The following is a 23,202-nucleotide window of genomic DNA, read 5'->3' on the forward strand; positions in this document are numbered from 1 at the left end:
CATTATTTCATTTTTTTTAGGAGAAGTTGCCCCAAACATCAAACCACTTTGCTTGTAAACCTTTTGTCATGGTCAATTCCAGCGCTATCCTTGAAAAAGTCAATTACTGAACATAAGCTGAATGTGGGCTCATATGAATGCAGTTATAGGTCTAACTAAAGTTGTGGTCGGCTGGAGTTGGGAGCAACTTCTCCATCAAACCTGACCCTGCTACACCCACTGAATCTCACACAGGACTCAGGATTCACAGTTCAAAGGCTAAAAGTTCACAGTTCACAGTCGAAGTTTATCAAAACCCTTTCCCACCCATAACCCTGTGTGTCGCCTGCTGCTACTCGCACCCCTCCCCACCCCACCCCTCTTCCCCCCGTATTTCTCGTCACGATCCTCTTTAAAACTCGGATTGGGCAAATTTATGAAGCCAGCTCCTCTCAGACAGGTGTGGTCCTGCGGTTGGGGTCCTTGCTGTAGTCTTTGGAGAGCGTGCTGCTCTGGAGGAACTCCCTCTCTGAGTTGAGGAGCCCAACCAGGCCACTGCCTGGTTTGGTGCCGGTGTTGCCTTGCTCACGTGGGTTCAGCGTGTACATGGGCATCTCGGAGGCAGCAGGCCCAGTGTAGCCACCTTTCCCCAGAGGCGAGGCATCGCGGCTGGGGGCCTCAGATGAACGCACACTGGAGCGGCCCCGGAACCGGTAGCGATAGGAAGGGATCCGGCTGAAAGCCGATTTCTTAATGAGCTCGGTGCGGGACTTGGCTCGTAGCTTGCGGTGCTTCTCGATGAACATATGCACAGCCAGCACGCCCACCATTTCTGCCATTATAAAGGAGAGGGCACCAAAGTAGAATGACCAGCCGTAGGAGTAGGACTTTTTGCTGTCACTCTGGCCTGGGTCGCCCGAGTTAGCTGAGATGTAGACAATGATGCCAATGATGTTACTGAGACCTGAAAGGGAAGAACAGAATGAGAAAATATCATGAGATGGGAAAAGACATGAGATGATTATGATCTACTGATAATAAACAACACTGCTGCCATGCTTGCTGCTCTGCAGTGTTGCCAGATCCTGCAAAACACAAACAAAAAACATCCTACAAAACCTCCAGAGAGGTTTGAGGGAAACTACTATACATTTAAAATCCAGACCGCAGTGTGAGAACTTGAAGGTCTGTCCTTCAGCTCACATCAACCTGACCCACAGCATCAGGCTGTAGGTCAGTATTTCTTGCTTCAAAAAATGAAAAAACTTGAAGGAAACTAGATGATGGTCTGACTGCAAATAACTTTCAAAAGAGAGTTTAGAAGAGGGAACGGCAACATTATTCCAAGATCTAAGGTTGATCCAAGGTTAGTTGTCTGTAAGACATTGATGACACGGTGGGCACGCATTAACTGACCCAACTGCTTCTGATAAAGAGACTACAACATTTACTAAAGGCCTCAATTATATGATAATTATAAGTTGGTCAACACAGTAACTCTGTGAGGCAGAAGCTAAATGCTAATGTCTCCAAAAAATTCAGTGCCCACATGGTGATGTTTAACATGTCACATCCATTACAGTGTTTACTACTGGCATGCTGCCTTATGCTAATTAGCACGTTTGATGCGTAGAATGGTGGGTTAACAATTGAAAAGGTAAAGGAAATCGGAAAAAACAAAGAAGACGGGAAAAATTGGAAAGGTTAGAGATGACAGAAACTTGAAAACAAAATACAGTAAACTAATAGGACTGTTATTGGAGAGAGCCAATTCACACAGCTGTGCTCTCTTATTCTATATCATTAGTCCAGAATACAGTGCGGTGGAACTCACAGAATGGGGACAATTAGCCAGCTGTAATTAACCAGAATCATTGCCTCCACACTATTGTGGGAAATTATTAATTTGGCTTCATAAATTTACTCCAAAACCCAACGGTACTGTACACATCCCACTGAACAGCAATTATAGCCCTTTGTGAAAGCGAGTTAGAGCAAAAGGGCATGTGTGTGTATGTGTGTGTGTGTGTGTGTTTCTGAGACTGTTAAGTGTCAACATCCATGTGATGAATTACGTGTGTTAATATGTGCACCACCCTCACCGTGCATGACAGCGGCAGCAGCATCACGATACACTTGCTGATTGATTAATCAGCTGCTGTGTTCACTGTGCCTCCTCACACAGGCTCTTCTGTGTGCTTCACAGGCCTAACAGGCTTCTTCACCAAATATCTGAGTGCTGCATGTCCTCTCTTTAGAATGGCTCTACAGTGACACAAGCACTGTGCACAAACTCATAGGCACATATAGCACTCAGACGCAGATCCTTGTCAAATGCAGTCGTGCTTGTATTTGCACTGAAAGTGTTAAATAACCTTGAAATGTGGCTTGTGGGATGTGTTACGGGGGCCCTGACAGCTCAAAGCACTGCAATTTGAAACAAACGCATGCAATAGACAAAAACTGCCTCGTGCAGCATTGAGAAAAGCACTGCAAAAAGCCACAACACAACCAAACTGAGAATTGAGTGTGCGCCGCTTTTTATTATCCCCGGAACCGTTTTCCAGGGGACACTAAAAAGTGACGGACATTTAGATTTGTAAATCTATTTTTAGTTGCTCCCGGAGCCATTTCCGTTGTGTTGTGCCCTTTTGTAGTGCTTTTCTCATTTAGGTTGTGTTTCTTAATGCTGCGCCTGTGTTGTTGAATTGGTGAAGCTGTTTTTGTACATTTGCCTGTGTTTTGCCCATTTGTATGTGTTTTTTGACCTCTCAGGGTCAGCGTAACTTATGCTCCCCCAATCAGGCCAGACTGTTCTTTGGCTGGAGCTGCAGCTAAGGTGGATGCTATATTGTAAAACGTTGAATGTAATGTAACCATCATTCAAAACCGATTTGCTCTTATTTTTTACTCTTGTAAATGGGATATTTTAGAACCACATGGACATGAGGATGGACTGATTAGGATAGAAGTCTGGACGCATGTAAACTGCAAACTTGACTGTTTGATGGAGGAACACAATGACAAGGGGTAATTCCATGTTTTTTTAAATTAACTATTCTCTTATCTTAGTTAGGGTTATTATTTTTTAAAAAATAATTATAAGGTGGAATAAGAAATGGGGGGCAACAGTTTAAAAAAGTGGCTTGTGGCTAACGTTGGCACATTTACAGTACAGGGATGTTAAATATTGTACAATTGCCCTGTTAAAATAAAACACAAATTACATTAAAATAAAATTTGCAAATTGCTTTGTAAGTATGTGCAAAATACAAATTTTCCTTCCAAAGGACAAACTGATCTTTTTAGCTGAGTCAGTATGGTAAAACTATGCAATGATGATTGACAGCCACTATACTCCTGGTGTAAAGTGAATGGCAAACATAAATTCACACGGACACACACAACTATGCGCACATGCTTACCTGCAGAGACAAAGAAGATTCCTGCACTGAGGATGACGTTGTGTCGGGTCCGGTAAAACTCACTGGCAGCGACGCACAGCCCCCCCAGGAACAACAGACCCACACTCATGATGGGGAAGATGCTGGAGGCACGCACAGCACCTGTGCACACACACACATACACACACTGCATTAAAACGTGCCGTGAACTCATTTTTGTTCCGCGTATTTGGAAGCAGACCTCAAATGCTAAATGCAATTTCTAAGTAGCTTGAGTTATTATGTGTATAGCCTGCAGAATTATTGGAGAACAGCATAATGAGCATCCTGTGAATCAATAGTAAGTTGACTAAAAGGTAGTTTGGAAGATGAGATTTCCAGATGGGGCCTTTTTAAAAATGAAAATTCACAAAGTGACTGCATAGATTTCAGTCACAGTCAAGAACCTACTGTTTTTGGATCTGATGTTCACTTGTCTTCATTAGATGATTCATATTTTAAATGGTAGAGTATATGGAAAAAGAATAGAAAAAAAAACACTACATTTTGTAGCCCACGAATTTAAAGAACAAATAGCAACTGACCTGTAAATCCAGAACACTAAAATTATTAAACGGTTCACAGTTTCTCAGTATAGATGTGAATATTTTCAAATGCTCTTGAAGCTAAAAGTCAGTCACTGTTTCATTTAAAATCCACTGTGCTGGAGGACAGAGCTCGCATGCACACGTGCACCACACACGCACACACACACACACACACGCAAGTGTGCCGATACATGCTTGACTGAGTCTGAATCCAGAACATGTTAAAGCATTCATTCAAAGGCCTTGTGAGAGACCGTTAGAGAGAGCGAAAGCGAGAGCGAGGTGAATGGAGAAGGTGGACAAAAACTACAGCAGATGGAGAGCTGCACTGACACATATGCAGACTATGAAAGCAAGGGTGCAGTAGGAGTGAAATATTTGTCAGCACCCCATATGTGTGCACGATTTAGTGACATACTGTAATAAGATTGTGCAAACAGCTTGTCATGCAGAACGGAGCAGTGTGATATTTTTAGGTATGCTTAAAAGTATATACGTTTTTTTTTTCAAGGCATATTCAGCATGAGTGACTGTTGCACTGACGAGTGGCATTTTGCAGCTAAGCACACACACCCTGCCTGTGTGGCCCACAACCCTGGGCTGTATGCAATGCCGGTCACTAGGTCCCCGCTCCCAATTGGTTGGCCGGCGCTGAGGCCTGTTATCTAATTGGCTGCCTCTGGGGATATTACTCTGTGCTCAATGGAGCAATAAAAAGGAAGCACAAGCTGTATCCGTTTTGTTTATTTATTTCTTTTGTTGTTGTTGTCTTGCTCCATCTTTACTCTGTGTTTACTGCGGGAGAGAAAAAAAAAACCCAAGAAAGCCCCCTCCTCTCTGTTTTCCGCCCTTTATCAGTCTTTGTGGATGAATTATATCTTCTCTTCTGACTTAATGAACAATGTGCATTGTTGTTTTTCATTTTCTCATCGTGGCAATGTTTATTAATCGGCCTTTGGTAATGAAGCCCCATCATTTGCTTAAACCTCCTGTCCTTTCCATTATACCCCACCTTCTGCTTGCTTCTGCATCTGCAATACAGCTCGAAATGCAGGATTTCTCCCCCATCTTCCCGCTCTTTTCTATTCTCTGATTTCTCAAATCAAGTCAAGTTCAGAAAGCTAATTCTAGGGTATACCTCAGTGGGTGGCGTTAGAGAAGGGACCATGATATCATTCAGGGAGTTCTCCAGGCATTTCCTATTGTACTCCATAAAGTTGGGGGAAGTCAGAAAGTCAGACTATAGAAAGTGTCACATTGTAGCTAAAAATGTCTAGATTTGTTGTTTCCATGGTCAAATTCTACAACACTTGATACACTTCCCATAATGCAACATGATTGTGTCTTTCATTAAGCCTTGCATGTAAATGTTCACGGGTTCCATGGATGAATAATTTTTTCAAAAAAAAAAAGGGCCCCTGGGCATATCTAAGCAAAGGGACCCTGCACTTTCTTTTTGTTGTTGTTTTTTTTTTTTTTCTGGTTTGAATTTTGTGTGTTTTCCTTGCTCCTTTTTTAACTTTTAACTGAGCCCTTTTAAATACGAAACATGACCATCAACTTTAGACACTCCGAGCACTTGGGCATCTGGGCCCAGGCAGCGAATTCAACAATCCTCGACTTAATGACCAGTTGTGGTAGAGATGTTGGTGAAGTAAATTGTGGAACTTGAGCTGTCTTTACGTTCAGTAATCCATCCATTCATGTTGCATAGTAAAATGGGTAAACAAAACAAGCTTGGACTACAGAACTGTTGCATGTCCTTCCGTTTTATAGTTTTGGACCCTATTGTCCCTCTCATTAGACTTTGAAAATGAAATAAAAAGCTGAAACCACATTTGAATATTACCATGTGTGTCATGGACCATGTTCATATCAAACTTACGGAGGAGGTATTCAGCAGCATCTGCTTCATAGTCAGCATCATCTGGAAAGTGATCAATCTTCTTACAAACGCCTCTAAATGTTCCTGTAGAGAGAAGCACACAGCAGGTGGGTTTAAATCTTTATTGCTCCACAGGAAAAAATACATTTGTTTTAGTTATATACACAAACTTGAAAACCTCTGGTCAGTCCAGTACTGTCCAGTCTGGGTTAAAACTGGATTAGAGGTGCATCTAAAGTCAGTTAGGTTTTTGCAATTAAATCATCATTTGGGGAGTTGACTACACATCCTGTATGCAGACATTACATGCAGCAGAGATCCAGCGCACACACAAAGAAACAGAGAGAGAGAGAGAGAGAGAAAGAAAGATGGCTTGATGCAGGACAGAGCTCTAGCCTTCAGGCCATGAGCGGAAAACACTAATGAAAAGCCTTATCACACCCAGCACACACATACACACACACACACACACACACAAACACACACACACACACAACCACACTGAATAAAAAATCACGCATTACTGTTAAATACAGACTTCAAATGTATACACACATCAACCAAGCACATGAAACTGATGCACGAACACTATCAATCATGCACATAAGTAAAAGCTTTCTCTAGACTGTTAATAACAGTGTGTGACAGTTCGTGTGTGTGTGCTGTGGGCAAGTATGCGTATTTGTGTTATATTGACTCGGATGCAGTCTCCTGCGAGTGTGCTGTGTGTCAGTCAGGCAGAGAGTGACTCATCCTCCTTTGTACAGGTCCTCATCAAACATACACACACACACACACACACACATCTCTCAGCATCCCTTATGTGTTGGCGCTACTGTACTGTACAGTGCACGCATGCATGCATGCATGCATGTGTGTGTGTGTGTGTACACTCCATGTCGCTTCATTCCCAGCCATCATTCAGAGCCATTCACACATGGTCAACACCACAGGGGAGATGAGGGAGAGAGTAGAGGATGAGGAGGGATGAAGGGGAAGACAAGAGAAAGGGAGATGAAGGAGGATGAAAAGAGGACGTGCTGGTTGAAAGAGGCTTGGTGGTAAAACGACACGGGAGAATTAGAGAGAAACGGGAGCATAGAGGCTGGCGCTGAACAAATGAACGACTCAACCTAATTGCTTATTTGCATATGAAGAGGTTTCTTCCAGTACACACACTCAGAAAATCACTCCGAAATTGATTCATCCAGCTCATGTGCTCAGGGATAGTAACTAACCTGAGACTGAGAGACGAAAAAAAAGATGTTTGTTTTTAGTCTGTGATGTCTAGTTTTAATAAAATAATGGCGTGTCAAATTTTTATATGAATCAACGTTTCTTGCAGTAAAAGACTGTAAAAATAGACACTGCCCATTCACTTCCTTTTCATTCTCTGTCTTGTAAAGTGGTGGTATTGGAATGAAATACAAATACAATCGCGACAAATAACAGCATGCAACTTAAACTAACAGGAGCATGAGATCAGTTCACTCAACTCTGTCTTCCCCAATGCTCTTCCACCATATGCTCCACTCTACACACCCGTTCATATTTTAATCATTATAATTCCAGTGAATAAGGCTGCTGCAAAACATTATCAAGCAAAAATCACAAAAATTCTGAATGAATATCTCTCCACTGCTGCCAGTACTGGCAGGTGACTCTGACTTCACAGGAGACATTAAAAGCATATTTCCAAATTCGGATAAATTCTGGAGCATATTTTTATTTTTTAAATAGTATTCTTAAAAAAAAATCTACGTTCAGTACATACAGTGGTTTTTAATTAGCACAAGACAAAACAAGAAAGGGGATGCAGGTAGAAAAAAGGCCAGTCTAGTCTGACCGTCCTTACAAAGCATGGTCTAAGAATCCAGTAAGCAGGGCTATAATTTTATGGCCAATCCCCAGTGCAAAAGGATTCTAAAAGACTGCAAAAGCTTTAGATTTTTTTTCCTTTGGTATGCAGTTATCATGACCATAGAATCTAAAGAGCACATCTGACTACTCAAACACAATATGCTGTGATGTGGCCTGGTACAGCCGGATGATAAAAGTTGCAGTAGAATCATTAGATGTTCCTGTAGGAGGCATCAAGGAGTAAAGCATCATTAGTCAGAGCTCTGCTCTCTATCTACCACCCAGTACATTCATTATAATTCCTGCTTCTTAAACGGTTGCACTTGTATCGAACATACTTGATTTATTTTTTATTTTTTTCAATCAAACATACTTGATCTATGGGGCATTAAACAGCCTGGCATGCAGACATGCATACGCACACAGATCATTAATACTTAATACTTGGTTAGTGTGCCTGATGATTGACGCACAATTATTTTCTAGAAAACTGACGGTCAGCTAAAAATAATCTAAACACACACTCATACACACACACACACACTGAAACTATAAAATTGGAACAGGAATTGCCCATCGAGTTAGCAATTAGCCTAATGTGTTTTTGTTTTACCGTGGGAGGAAACCAGAGCTCTGAAGACAAACCATGAAAATATGAATTCCTAATTGGGCTGGACAGTGATGCAACAGTTAATGCAGAATGACACTGCACAGCAAGAAAGGTCCAAATAGGTTCCAGGTTTAAACCTTCTTGCCTCGCATTGTCTTTCTGGACTGTGCATCAGTACCATAGTAGATGTGTGCAGCTGTCATTTTAAGTATTGCGGTTGTAGAGCAATGCTTCACCCAGGACAGTTGCACACAAAGTGACAACGGCAACAAACGAACCTACAAATTTTAACAGTAGTTTTGAAAACCGACCCGAAAAATGAGTAGGCTTAGAGTCAGCAACAGGGGTTTCTGGGGAGCTCTCCTCTTTGTGTTGCTTAGGTGTGTCAGTTTTTCTATTTTCAGCCAGAGCCCAGCATTCAAATCTCAAATGAGCTGGCTTTTCCTCATTCAGCTTCATCTCCAGCTGGCCTTGATGATCATCATCATTTAAGATCATCTCCATAGCTTTCTCCTCTGAGTCACTAATTTGGCACTGAAAATCTTGTAAAACTTTCCTCAGGTTAGTAGATTCCTTATTGTCCTTTTGCAAAACATCCACTTCTCTCACCAGAGAACCAACACGTGCTGAGAGATGTATATTCTCGGCCATTAGTCTGTTTTTACGAGATCTGAGCTCGAGGATTTTTGCTTCTCCAAGCATGGTTGTCGCGGGGTCCTGCAAATTAAACAATGTTTCCTCGTTTTCATTAAACGGGTGTTGATGCTGACACGTGAGCTTCATTGTGTAGTGTTCCGTTGTGTCTCTTTCCTCTAGTCGAAAGCTCAGAGCCTCACCGTTAACATTTATCTAAAGGCCTTCTGAGTGAACATTCTATTGTGGCTATGAAACTCTGAGTTATGGCTTTGATCTGTGGCCTTTGAAAAAATGGGGGTGCAGAGGTAACACTACCAAGCTCTTTTTAGTTTGGATGTTAAATTTGTGTCACGACAATTACGTCAATTGCCTTTTTGACGTAAAAAATATTTGTTAAAAAAAGGTAAAAAATTTCTTTGTGCTTTGACCCAGATATGGTCAAAATAGGTTTTTTTTTCTCCTGTTCTTTCATTAACTAAGAATTGCTAATTCGATTATTAATTATATCTAAAGTATCGCTACATACATTGGCAAAATGTAGCCACATTATTTATTTTGCCAAACACAGGTTGATCGACGAGCCGCTAGCTTCTGCTAAACTTCTGCGCTGTAATTTGATTTAGCGCACTTACCTCTTCTTCTTGTAGTGACCTGATGAAGTTAGTAATGGGGAGTTAACAGGGCTGTAAAGACATAGATAAGTGCGTACGGGGGTCTCCATCTCCAGCACCATGTTGATTTTCCAGATATCCTTTGTAAGTTAGTCTCAGTTAGCCACTTGTTAGCAACCACCTTGTTTAAGAATAGGCAGAATAAGATATGGCGGATAATAAAACTTTTAACCTTAAGTTAGCTTTTAACCAAAATCACATTAAAAAACCTACAAAAATATTTCTTTAGGACTCACAGGAATTCTTTTCAACTCCTGCAACATTAGCATCACCATGTTGCTATGATAAAAAGGATGTGTGCTTTTAGTCTGTCTGCAGTAATAGGTCTGATTAGACAATTGTTAGAATCTCTTTTTTCAACTTTTTTCAACTTTCTTTACATTGAGTTAAATGGTTCTGCGTACCTGTCGAAATGATCAGTTTATGAGGATAGTTTATATAGTTTATACATTAAACTTTTGTTGAGGTGTTTGACTTAAACTTTGCAAACTTTGTTTCCAGGATTGTTATGCTACTATTTCATGTTATATCTCGAGGCAAAACAGTTTCAACTTTTTTTCATAATGTTGTAATAATGAAGTAAACATTTTAGCTATTTTAGCAAAAGCTAAGTTCAGCTTCAATGCATCTTCCAGGAAAAGCAAACATTTCAACTCTTTCAGCAAAAACATTTTTTTTTTTCAGCTTTGCTTGGAAAATCCTTTCCGAACTGAAAAATTCACAGTGCATTTTCTATTTATAAATGCTTTTTGTAGTTTATTTTTATTCAACCATAAGGGGAAAGAGGAGGAATATCACCCTATTTCAGCAAAAACCATTTTTTGGCCCCTCAGCTACAAACAAGAGAAATCCAGCATTATTTCTCTTGAGATGAGATGCATTCTGCTTACTAAAAAGCTACCACTTCTAGAACATGGTTTTACAACTTTATTATAATGCTCCAGAATCACTTCACTTCATAAATGTCCTCATTGTCTTCACAAGGAAAAGTCAAAACTTCTAATTAACAGGTGAGTGCATGAATATATCTCAGACTGTTAAAAACAAAGTTCAATAAACTTGTTTTCACTGGGAAAGAAAAGACTGGGACAAAAAGGGGAAGGTGCAAAAAATAAAGTGTTCCCTCCAAAATAACATTCTCATATGATTTTATAGAAGGTCCTGTTTATACCTTAGAATGCCTTTTAATACCAGGTGTAAATGCCAAGATCTGCAAAAATTAATATCTGGGTGACAGACAACTTTCTAATACCAGCTAAGTTAAAAGACAAAGACTGACCAGAAAAAACAAACATGTATACTGACAAGATGCAAAAAGACTTAAAGACACAAAACTTACAAAAAAAAATGTAAAGTTACCACAAACAGAGTATGTACAGTTTCTCATAAGCTTGTGTGTGGTGAGGTTTTAAGTTTCCCCTGTGATAAATGAGACTAAAAAATCTAGGAAATTAGGAGGGAGGAGAAGTGTGTGTGTGTGAGTGAGTGAAGGGGGGGCTACGGGTATGAATCAAAAGAGACACATGCATGGGGAGAAGCAAGGGAGAGAGGTAGAGACGACTGGTGAGAGAAAGGTGATGGATGAGCCGTGCATGGCCTCAGCTTCAGGTGAATCTTGGGGGAGTGTTTTACCCCAGCAGCGATCTAAACGATCACGTGGAAGCAAATAAACGAAGACCGAGCCAAACCGATTGCCCAGGTGGCTACAGAAGGAAGGAGACGGTGAAGGAGGGAGGTGGAGGTGGGGGGAGGGAATGAATGAAGGACAGAGTGAGGGAGGAGGTCGTTGAATAGGGAGATAAGCATTAATTAAATATGGAGGTGTTCGAGTGTGTGTGAGATAAAAACGATCTGCTGACAGAGAGGGACAAAGGTGGAGGCAGAGGGGACAAGGGGGGCTATGGAGATGATAAGTAACAGACAAAGGTAAAGAGGGCTGTCTAAATGATCATCTGAGAAGGAAAAAGTGACAGGAGGATTAAGATCAAGAGAAGTTGCATTTGACTAGTGTGCAATATGCTGTGAATGAACATATTTAAAGTCTTTTATTGATTCCTCTATTTAAAAACATTATATAATTGTTAAGTAACTAGCTTGAGAGACTGGAAAAGGGAAATATTATGCTCTGCTGGCATATGTTTCAATATGACAATACCTCCTTGAACTGTAGTCAGGCACATAGAGGCACTTTGAAGAAGTTCATTAGGTTGTCATGGCAACATATTAATGGGTATGGTTCTGAAATGTACTGTTTAACAAGCAACAGGGATGTAATGTTTGTGTCCACTTTCTTTTGGCCGTGTTGTGTTGACGAACCCTGAAAAGGAGCGTGCACAGCAGCAAGGAGAGATAGGAGAAGATGAAGGGTAGACTGGAATGGGATAAATGGATGTTTTGGAAATGAGGTGTTTTGGAGAATAAGAGAGAACGAGAACATGGGTGCATTTGAGGAACGACCGACTGGGGAAAATGGGGGATAAGAAAAGATTGAGAAAGAGGAGAGGTGTGCAACCAAGCAGAACCTGTCTCATTCTCTTTCATCAGCCATCACCGTGGAAACTAGCCTCTTCCTCGCTCTCTCTCTCTCTCTCTCTCTCTCTCTCTGTCTCTCTTCTTCTCTTCCCCTGTCTGCCGTCTTCTCGCTTCTTTCGCCTGGAAAGAGGTAATCAAACAAAGTGAGAGAGGAAGAGGCAGAGTCACCCACAATGAGCTGTCAGAGGCGGTCTGAGGAAACAAGCAGTCCAATTTGCTCACCCATGTTCACTCCCTCCTCCATGGTTTTCTAGTTGACAAAATCCTTTATGTTCTGGGCCCATGTGTTTTTACAGTGTGTGTATGCGGCAGCTTTCAGCCAGGCCGGTCACATGCACATGCTTTTGGATATGGGAGAACTCACCTGTGAACTACAGCAACGGTCATTTGTTCATAAGCCTGTTCATGAATTTGAATTAGTCTCAGAAGAAAAGCAAGAACTAGTGTTATATTGCTATATCTCTGGAAAACCTATCAGGGGATATTGTTGCTTATTTAAAACATATGTCTAAACAACAGCTGCATCACTGTTCACTTCTTGCCTGTATGTTACCACTACTGACAGACTAGGGCCTAATTATCTTTGACTGAAAAAAGAATTTTTTCCTCTAGAATATACAAATTTGCACCACATAAGCAGAAGCAATTGTGACCCCATAGATAGTGTTTCTGCTTTTGGGCCACACACCATTGGCACTAGTGTCTCCTAATACGTCCATGGCCGCCCCTTATACAGGTTAATGTTGAGATCACAGCAGAGAAATCCACAGTAATGACACTGTTACTACGTAGAAATGGTGGTAATTTTGAACAAGATAAATAAGTTTGTGAATGCTTCAACATGCTTCTTTAGTGTTGTCACTGAGATGATTTGACACTGCCACACTGATCATGTGCAGAAGTGCATCTTACATTAATGAGCAACCAACGCTCCTAACGAACACAGGACATGAAGCCATAGTTAAAATCGATGAGGTTGTGGCAAACTGCAAATGCCCCGGCCATCTGTGGCCTTTCTGTGTGGAGTATGCATGTTCTCCCCATGCTTGCGTGGGTGTTCCCCACCCAAACATGTGTGTCCCACCTCTTACCCAGTGACAGCTGGCATAGACTCCAGCTCTCCGTGAGCCTGAAGAGAATAAGCAGTTAAAGATAATGGATGGATGGAAGTTTTAGGGAAGTGCCAGCTCAACATTCTGTAACACGGGAGTCAAAAGGCTGAGGATTGTGGATTTGAGTGGAATGAGTGAGTTGCCACCATTAGGTCAAAATCCGAATTTGATGAGTACGTTTTTAACAGCAAGCAATAACACACAAAGCGTCAGACCTGAAAACTTGCATACAGCTTATTTTTAAAGGCAGTAGCCAATGGCCTTTCTTATTGTCTCTCTGTTTATCCCCACGAGGAATAATTGAGAAAACTCATTATGTCCACATTAACCCAATTCATTATTTATACTTCATTTGTTTATGGTTTTTGTGCCAATCCCCTGCAATTCAATGTTTCTGAGATTTGCCCGTAACCCGCTCTGCATGTAAATGCAGTATGTGGGAGAGAGCTAGATCAAGGACAAACAGCTGGCATCTCATGGCCAGCTCGTCACAGTTGTGGGGACATCTGGGCACACTGTTGTTTGTGTTAGCCTCCTTTTTAACCTTGTTTTGAGGCACTTTTTTTGCAGAATATTTTCTGTTTAGCATGTATACACAACTATTCTCCTTTCAGTAGAACAACTCCACTGATGCAGATACTTGGGTTTTACAAAAATAAATACAGCGTGGTTACAAGTCATAGTTGTCTGTTTTTAACATAATAATGTTTATTGTGTTCTGTCACTATGTAGTTGATCAACACAACTCTGGTTGTATATAGTATAAAAAGAGTTGATGCTGAAATAATCTTCTAATGATATTTTGATATCATTCAGTACACAAATTAATGTATGTACAAAGTAATAGTTGTCTCGAATTTTATTTAATGTCAATAGAGGAAGAAAAGAGATGCATAGAAAAAAAGACATAGCTAAATCAAGTGAAATAAAAATGTAAGTAGAAAAAAAGGTTCAAAAAGTAATATGTGGGGTAAAGGTAAATAATAAAAATGAGTTTGGAGCGCTGTAGTCTTACAAACAGCAGTTAGTCAGGCATCAATAAACTACAGTGTTTGACACATTTTTTTAGTCCTTGTAATTGCTGTACTGTATTCATGCATTATTTGTCATAGTTTGTATGTTATTCTAATTTCATATTCACTGTGTGCTTTTCAAAATATGCTGGGAATTATCACAACAGCATGGTTTTACATGATTTCAATAGCAAAAAAAGAGGGAGGGCCCATGTTTATATGTAAGAGACAGTAGCAGCAAACATGGTCTTGTGGGGGAGAGCAGACCACATGACACATGTTATAAAACATACAGAAACACACAGGCAGACAGTCATGCACACACTAGACTTAATTCCCATTTGCTGTGTCCCAAAATGCTTTGCCGTTGTCCTGGTTGCAGCTGACCCCGGGCCACGTTGACCTTTGTGAGGCAAATGTCTCCTGATAGATGCTCCCTCTGTGTAGGCGTGTGTTTACGTGTATTAGAAAATAGTTTGTGTCTACATGTGTGGATGATTGTGTGTCTGTGTTTTTTCGAGATCGCTGTTAATTAGACCTTTTTAGAAAAGGGACAAATAGCCAATATGCAGTTTAATCAGACTGACACAAATTTACACTCGTGTTTCTCCAAACATGTGAAGGCACATGCACGACTGTACTGACTATACTGAGATTAAACTAGGCTGCTGAAATATCAAACAATTGGTTTCATCATGATGGTATTTTACCCGCCAATTACAGTAGTAATGGTGGCTGCAGATCTATCTGGGACCAAAAGGGACACAGGGAAATAAAGTAAAACATAAATAACAAAAGTAAATGCCTGTGAATAATGAAAGACATTTTAAAAAATTTAAGGGAGCGAAAAATTAATTGAATTTAATTTCTACATTATTTTATTTACACATTTATTAATTTGCACATGTATTCTACATTTATTTATTTATTTCTGTTTTTTTTTCTGCCAGTATGATAATGAAGCAAACTGATAATCATAGAGCTGAAACTGATTAAGGAAAAGCAAGTTTGACTTTATGACTTTCAGCTTACAATAGCACTAAGTGCAACCTTCAGCTCCCTTAGATGCCTCCAGGTAAGTTTTTTTTTTTTCCCACTGTCCTTTCCATGGGTTGCTGCATCCCCTGTTTGGTGTTACAGCAAGTTGCGGCCACAGGCTCAAATGGGTGCAGCAGTTTGGCAGCACAGAATCACATAGCTGAACTTGATGTTTGATCGATGTCGAAAAAGTTGTTAATGCACAAAAGTAAAGTGTTTCTCACAGAAGTGAGGACTAAAAGTATATACCAAAACATACTGGAAATGCGAAACACACATAATTCCCCAGTAACCCTTAATAATATCGACATTTGTGATTTGTGAACGATTTAGCTTGTACACAGAATGCAGAGCTGCTTTCATGGCAGGGAGCTGGTTTACCATGAGATATGATAATGTGACTTCCATACTCCCAAGCTCTAGGAACTAATGTCTACCAATCCGCATGGGCTTCCTTTAACTGGTCATGTGATGTCTTAGATTATGTGACTGGCTCTGTTGTCTCCTTAATCCTGTTTACAGGTAAAACTATAAAACTAGATTCCTGACCTGTTTCTTTATCAGCAACAAGTTTATTCACTGGCATTTTATTGCATCTGTCTGTTGTTACTACCTACGTTTACGTCCATTCCACATTCACAAAAAGAACTAAAGATTTTTACCTCTTTTGACTGACTTGAATTGACCATCTATGATAGCCTACTAAACAGCTGGAATAGCCCTTCGATGGCTTATGGTAGTCGCTGACGCTATCGTCTAATTGTTAACCAATCATTAATACTTCCACTTCATAAACAAGTTGTACATTTGCAAGTAAATTCAACTTTACAATGTCATCTGCAGCCACTTCACATGCTTGTTGTTCTTGTGAATGTTTTTGTGCATATAACTGTGTTTTTACTAATATTAGATCTGGCTACCATGTGCTATCATTTTTTAAAGCAAACACGAGCAATGCTACCATGCTAATACATGAGATTAAAGGTTTCAAACGAACCATTTCCAAAAAGAAAATGCACTGTGAATGTTTCAGCACTGAAAGGATTTTCCAAGCAAAGCTGAAAGAAAGCTGAACTATTTTTGCTGAAAGAGCTGAAATGTTGACTTTTGGTGAAAACTGAATTAAAGCTAAATCATTTAAAAATAACTGAAAGTGTTGCTTTTGCTAAAATAACTGAAACGTTTACTGTAACAATGTAAAAAATAAGCAGAATTGAAGGTTAACTGTTTTTGCCTCAAGTAGATGTAACATGAAATAGTAGGATAAAAGTCCTGGAAACTGTAGAAATATAATAGCTGAGTGCAAAGTTGAAGAAAAGTAGAATTAGAAAATTACTATGACCATTTCAAAACATCATGTTAAAGTGGAGATTTCAGTAGGTCAAAGTATGCAGAACCATTTACATCTCAGTGTGGAGAACTTTGAGGAGATTCTAACAATTGTCCAGTCAGCAAACCTGGACCTATTTCTGCCACAAACTCATTACCATTTAAATGCCAAAACATTTTAAATAGTATCAAAGGGCTTTTAATTTGAAAGTGTGTTTCCTCTGTGTGTGTGTGTGTGTGTGTGTGTGTGTGTGTGTGTGTGTGCGCACTGAGGTTGATCACATGACCTGATTCTGCTGCGTTTGTTATGACAATGAAAGCGTTGAACCTGCCGAGTCACTCACATTTGCTGGAGACAGATTATAACCTGCTCAGACTTTGCCACACAAATTGTGTAAAATGTGAAAAAGTATTAGTCATATTAACTAAATTAAAAACCTGTGAGTGGCAGAAGGTTCCACCAAACACGATCATATACTTTATTTGAAGATACTCAATAAAATGATGGTTGGGTGGCGATTTTCACTCTCTCTGCTTCTGGCCAAATAATGAAAGAACCGTAAGTCCTGTCACTACTATTTCCTGAAGAACCTAAATTTTAACGTATCATTTGTTAAGAAAGTATGAAAGTGGACTGGAGAAAAGAAAAAAAGATAAAAGTTGATAAAAGTGGAAGCTAGAAGTTAGAGAGCGTGTGATGTCACCCACTCATTCTGCCAGCATTCTGCAATACACACTAATGGAGAAGTTGAAAATTCACCAAAAAGAACCTCAAACTAAAACCGGGATTATTCAAGAACCGTAAAAGATACTAATAAGCGTAATACAAAGCTGATAGCTGAAAGTCTTGTGACGTGCTGAAAGTAGCTGAAGAGCAGTGTCTCCGTTCATTTGAATGAGAAAAAAATTGCTGAAATCCAAATAAAAGAAATTAAAAAGCCTTTTGCACACATGCCTTTAATAACCTGAAGATTTTGAAGTTTGAATGGTGTTTCGAGCTAAAGTAGGCTGAAGTAGTTAAGCGCCACACGGACAAACATATGGAGCACTGAAATAATAATTTAAAAAAATAATAATATTAAAGATAAGGATAACATACTGTGAATGATTCATATGTGATGCGTCCCATTCTACCACTCATTAGCTAACTTTCTGATGCCGGGATAAGTACAAGCCACAAGTTCACCATGCGGCATCATCCATTTCCTGTCAGTTTGCGAGGCGTTTATGAATTATGCAACTGTGACCACTAGGGATCCAGGAATAAGTGAAGTGGTGATAAGATGAGAACAGAGATACTGTAAGTGAACCTTTGCTCTTTAGTTGTGAGCATAATCTATGTAAGTATAAGCACACGCAGCACAGTGTACAGCCTTTGCATGTTTTTGTGTTTGATGCATGAGAGCATGTGTGTGCTCACACTGACAATGTGCTGACACTGTGTTAAGTTGGCAATCTCTTCCCTCCATTTATTCATTTATTAAGTGTGTGTGTGTGTGTGTGTGTGTGTGTGTGTGTGTGTGTGTGTGTGTGTGTGTGTGTGTGTGTTCAATAAAGCTTTATACCTGCACCATCTGGCCCTGTAATAGCCTCCTATGCCCCCCAGAATGAGATGGTTATGTCTGGCTGCAAACACACACATTAATGATAACTGAAACACTGAAGCCCATTATGAATACACCTTCCTTCTATGGAGGGAAAGAATCCAAATCAGATAACTGATTGTAAATGACAAAATACGTCAATTCATGACATTCGACCAAGACACGTGACCCACAGCTTAGCTTTTGCGAGATGTTAGCCAAGTCAATTAAAAAGCTGCTAGCTACAAGACCCCCTTTTTTTTATAGGTTTCCATTACATCTGGAGACATAACATCACGCAGAGCAGTGTTATGGCTTCTTTGCTTTGTATGAATTTCCAAAGAAAAGGCACCGAGTCGGGAAGAGACAAAGGACAACATGCAAGGTCAAAGTCCAGACTCCAGATCAATGATTCCAACACACATCTCTAGTGTGTTGCAACCCCAAACTTCAACATTCTGAGATGCCCCAAAAACACATTTGTTGCTCTCTTGGCTTTCAGTCTTAATGGTTTCACAAGTTTTTGGAGCCAGTCTAGCTTAGGTCTTTGAAGTTCACCCGATTGCCACAACACAAGCCTGCGAGCACAGCGAGTTAGGTGGCAATCAGAGAGGTTCCATCATCGAAGCCTAGGGAGCTAGAGACGGCAAAATCAAACCTTTGTTTGTGCTTTTTATGAGAGATTGGATGAAGCTGTAATTCCTGTAACTACTGTAGATTGAAAAACATTCAAGAAAAGGCCAATGAAAAGGTCCAACCTCCTCTCAAGTCAACATTTTCCACAACACACCCAAAACCAACTGAGACCAACTGAAGAGTTGAGAGTGGTTGCAAATATCTACCGGTCTCCCTCAGCTGGGGTGGCTGCTCCCCTGTTCCCAGCACCACCCAGGCCACTAATGCATTTCTTGCTGCTAAGAACAGGACAACAACATGGCTTCAAAACACCAACTTCTTAAGAAGGCTACGTGCAAACAATCCAAGCAACAGTGTGCAGATCCAGGTAAACCTGTTAGCAGTGTCAGCTAGTGGCTCAGTGTCTGTTAGTGGGTTAGTCGCACCATCAGCCGAAGCAGAGAGACGACAACCACACATAAACACGACGCTGTTCTACTCTATTCTGTTCCATGGCAGAGGACGGAAGGCTCTCAGCTCCTAAAGGGCAGAGTAACAGGGATTATGGGATGCTGTCACAAGCAAACACACACACACACACACACACACACACACACATTCACAGGGCAGACCAAGCTCCTCTGGTCTTAGATAGACAGCGGGAGACATGGAGGGAAAGGCGTGTGTGATGGTGTGTGTTTGTGTGTGTGTGTGTGTGTGTGTGTGTGTGTGTGTGTGTGTGTGTGTGTGTGTGTGTGTGTGTGTGTGTGTGTGTGTGTGTGTGTGTGTGCGTGTGCGTGTGGAGTGGCAGGGGCAGTGAAAGACCAACATGGATACACACTGGGAAAAGAATCTTGGGCGCGCACAGACACCCGCAGACACACACACGGAGACTGATCACGTACCTTCCAGACAGCAGGTTCGCCAGAGGCCGGAGTGCGTCATCACCTCCTCGTTCTTGCGGCTCGTGTCGTTGTCGCCGCTGCTCTTCACGCGGCAGACCCCGCGCGAGTACAGCCAGTAGTCGGTGCCGACGGCAATGGTCATGAGGCTGAAGGCGGCGAACGCGCCCACCGTTGTCACGAGCATCTGGACGCCGCGGTCACACATCAGCATCTTCATATAGGCGGCTCCTATGTGCGTCTTGATCTTTCTCCTCTCTTTTAGATTTTGGTTTTGTCTCTATCCCGCGAGATTTAAGGAGTCAGAGTGATGAAAACAGGCATTCAAACAAACCAAAAAAAAAAAAAAAAAAAAAAAAAAAAAAAAAAAAAGGAAAAAGGTGGAGTTTTTTTTTTTAAAGTATGGAGCAAAAACTCAAGTAATTGGCACCTTTTCCGTTCAGTTGACAAAAGGTTCGTGGCATAGGGCGGGAAGGTGGAAGGGCGGCGCGCATGAAAAGCCGGTTTTCTCCACCACCACCCTCATACACACGCACGCGCGTGAACACACCGTTGGTTTAACGACCACCGGTTGTCCCCGGCCGCCCGACACAGCCCTCAGTCAGTCAGTCAGTCAGTCAGTCAGTCAGGCGGGGCGCAGAGGAGCGGCGACACCTCATCCCGCCTCTCCTTCCCTCTCTCCGTTTATTTGTCACGGACTTAGGCAGAGCCGGTTATCCAGCAGTCACTCGAGAGCTCTTCCTCCACCTCCTTCTCTTGTTTTCTTTACTCCCTCCTTTCTCCCTTCCCTTCTCTCTTCTCAACTTCTGCTGCTGTTTATCCAAAACAGCTCCGTTCCTGATGTGTTCAACAACTGAGGTCTGCGCACAGGGTCTCCATCTTTAAAACAACAGTAAATGGGGGTTAGTTTGTTTTATTGACCGGTGTATCCATACAGCACACGCCAAGAGAGAGCGTTTGAACTGTGTCTCTAAAGCATCATTATTTGGGATTCACGCCCCTAACTCACCCCTGGATTCTTTACAGCAACGCCAAAATATGAGGCGCTGCAGAGCCGATTTATGCTGTGTTGCTCAGTTCCCCGCTGAATCAAGGAGTGAATGGATGAATGAATAAAGCCCACGCTTCAGCGATGGAAAGAGAGTGGATGTTAGCCGAGATCCGTCGTGTGTTTCCACTCCAGCTGTTGACTCACTGGCATGTTTTTTTCCCCCCTTGATCGTCGGTGTCCAGAGTGCAGGCTACAGAAACTCGTTCATACACCCAGCCGCTAGTAAAAAGGAGTTTCGCCACAGATTATCTGCATTACAGAACCAGGCTGCATGGGTCTTTAGGCTGAACGGGCTCCAAAAAGGAGATCCAGACGGGATTTATCGATTGCCTCCCCCAAAACAGTCGTGTTCGCTCTCTCTCTCTCTCTCTCTCTCTCTCTCTCTCTATTTCTCTCACTCTCTCTCTCTCGATGCCGAAGTTCAACCACAGGCGGGACAAACCGGCCGATTAGACGCTTGCTTATGCTTGCCTGCTTCCTCCTCCTCCGTCTCCTCCTCGTCGTCCTCCTCCTCTTCGTCTTCCTCCTCCTCCTCTCGGTCCAACCAACACAATCTAAAACTAACCGCGCGTCTCCTCAAACTCCGCCTGAGGCCGCGGCGCTCGGCTCGGATTGGATTCGTGGCCCCTCAGGAGCTAATCATGCGCCATCCCCGCTGGATCTCCCGCCTACCGCCGCAGCGCCGTCGGTATAAAGCATGAGGAGCTCCAGTCCAGACAGGAGAGTAGACTTTGAGTTGTCACCTTCAATAAAATAAGGATTTTTTTTGTTTAGGTTGTCTTGAGAAGTATTGTTGCACACATCACAACTGTTGTCCAACATCTGATAGCAGGTGGTCAGAGTCACTGTAATTATGGCCTATCCCCACAAAATAGAACCGTTCTTATGGTCAGGTCTCAGGGATTAGGCTGCGCGCTGCTTGCCGCTGTTGCGCTCGGAGAGCTGTCCATGGTGCTGAATGTGGCGCTCAACTACGGAACGCGCCGAGGAGGTTTTTTTTTCCCTCTTTCCCCAACCACCCCCATCGCCCCCCACCCCCTGCACCGCACTGATTAGTTAGTTAGAGGGACAGAGAGAGAAAGAGAGGGAGAGAGCGCAACCGGCCAGCGACGCATGAAGAATCGCGCCGGCAGAGAAGCAGATACGCCACTTAAAGAGCCACGGACCGTTTTTAATGATTCCACTCCAGCGACGATTCCAAACAGTTCACTTCACACGCTGTGTGCACGAGCGTGTGCTTGTGTAACTGTAGGCAGTGTTCACACGAGCCTTTAATGTGTGCGCAAATATGGACACGTGTGCGTTTTTGAGCAGTGTGTGTGTGTGTTTGTGTGTGTCTTTGTTTCTCACTGGCTATCAAGACAAATGACAGGGTGACAGAACTGCAGGGATATATAATGCACACATGCCTGCTCTTAGTTATTTTATTTTGCTGTGTTTCCTATTTAAAAAGAGTTTAGTTTCTAGTTTTTACTTTTTTCTCGGAGCACCTATTCATTCATCAACTAGTGAGCATGGAGGGTTTAAAGAATCCCACGTGCATATATGCGAATGAAAATACACACATGAGCTTGAACACACACATGCACAGATGTAGGAAACTTTGTTTCTTTTTCTCTTCATTTTGGTTCAGTGTTTACATGGCACAATTAACTAACTAACTGGTTGGTTAAAAAATGACCTGGTGTTTGTTGTAAGGAAATTCAAGTAAAAACGAGTGAGAGAAAAGCGGAGTGAGGGGGTGTGGTGGTGGGGTGGGGCGGGGCTACAGATAAATACATGGACAGATCGCCAGACAGAGAATTGACAGGTTCAATCACCCCTCTCACTTGCTGTGCCAGTTTGTGTGTGTGTGTGTTTGTCAGACACACACTGGCACAGGCAGGGGTATCCGAGACCCTTGCTGCCTGCGTTATCTCACAAGGAGACTCATTAACATAGAAATGACTTTAGGAAGAGAAGTACAGCAGTTCACCTCTGGCGAGAGACAGCAGGGAGGGAGGAAGGAAGGAGGAGGAGTGACAACACAGGAGGAGATGATGACTGTGGTATAGGAAACAGAACAGATGAAGAATCAGCGTCACAGCACCCTCTTCTCCACCTCCATGTCTCCTCCCTTTCCCCTGTTTCTGTGTGTGTGTATTTAAGCTTACCTGGCGTGGCACTGGTGGTCACACCGGAATCCGGTCAGCTCTCCACTCCTGTGCTCCTCTCCCTCCTCTTCCCACCTGTACCATTCTTATCAATAAACCGCCATTTACCACCTCAAATGCTCTGGTCTTGTCTCTCACTTTGGGTCCACCTCATAGTACATCACTGGAAGTGTGACACGGAGTGAAGATGATAGAGGGAGACGGAGGAAGAAGTGTTAATTGCTGCCAATTCCTTTTTGAAG

General features: G+C 42.0%; 1 protein-coding gene across 1 annotated transcript; it reads right to left on the bottom strand.

The window, feature by feature from the left end:
• Window positions 1-369: 369 nt before the first annotated feature.
• cacng3b (calcium channel, voltage-dependent, gamma subunit 3b) lies at window positions 370-22,499 on the bottom strand. Its single transcript, XM_067476484.1, has 5 exons — window positions 20,766-22,499; window positions 19,760-20,635; window positions 5,856-5,939; window positions 3,405-3,545; window positions 370-943 (listed from the first exon to the last, which is right to left on the bottom strand). Exons 2-5 carry the CDS (start codon window positions 19,974-19,976, stop codon window positions 432-434), a joined length of 954 nt encoding a protein of 317 aa, XP_067332585.1. The 5' UTR covers window positions 19,977-20,635; window positions 20,766-22,499; the 3' UTR covers window positions 370-431.
• Between the last annotated feature and the right edge of the window lie 703 nt (window positions 22,500-23,202).

The sequence above is a fragment of the Channa argus genome, chromosome 15 (assembly GCF_033026475.1).
Source record: "Channa argus isolate prfri chromosome 15, Channa argus male v1.0, whole genome shotgun sequence".
Taxonomy (NCBI): domain Eukaryota; kingdom Metazoa; phylum Chordata; class Actinopteri; order Anabantiformes; family Channidae; genus Channa; species Channa argus.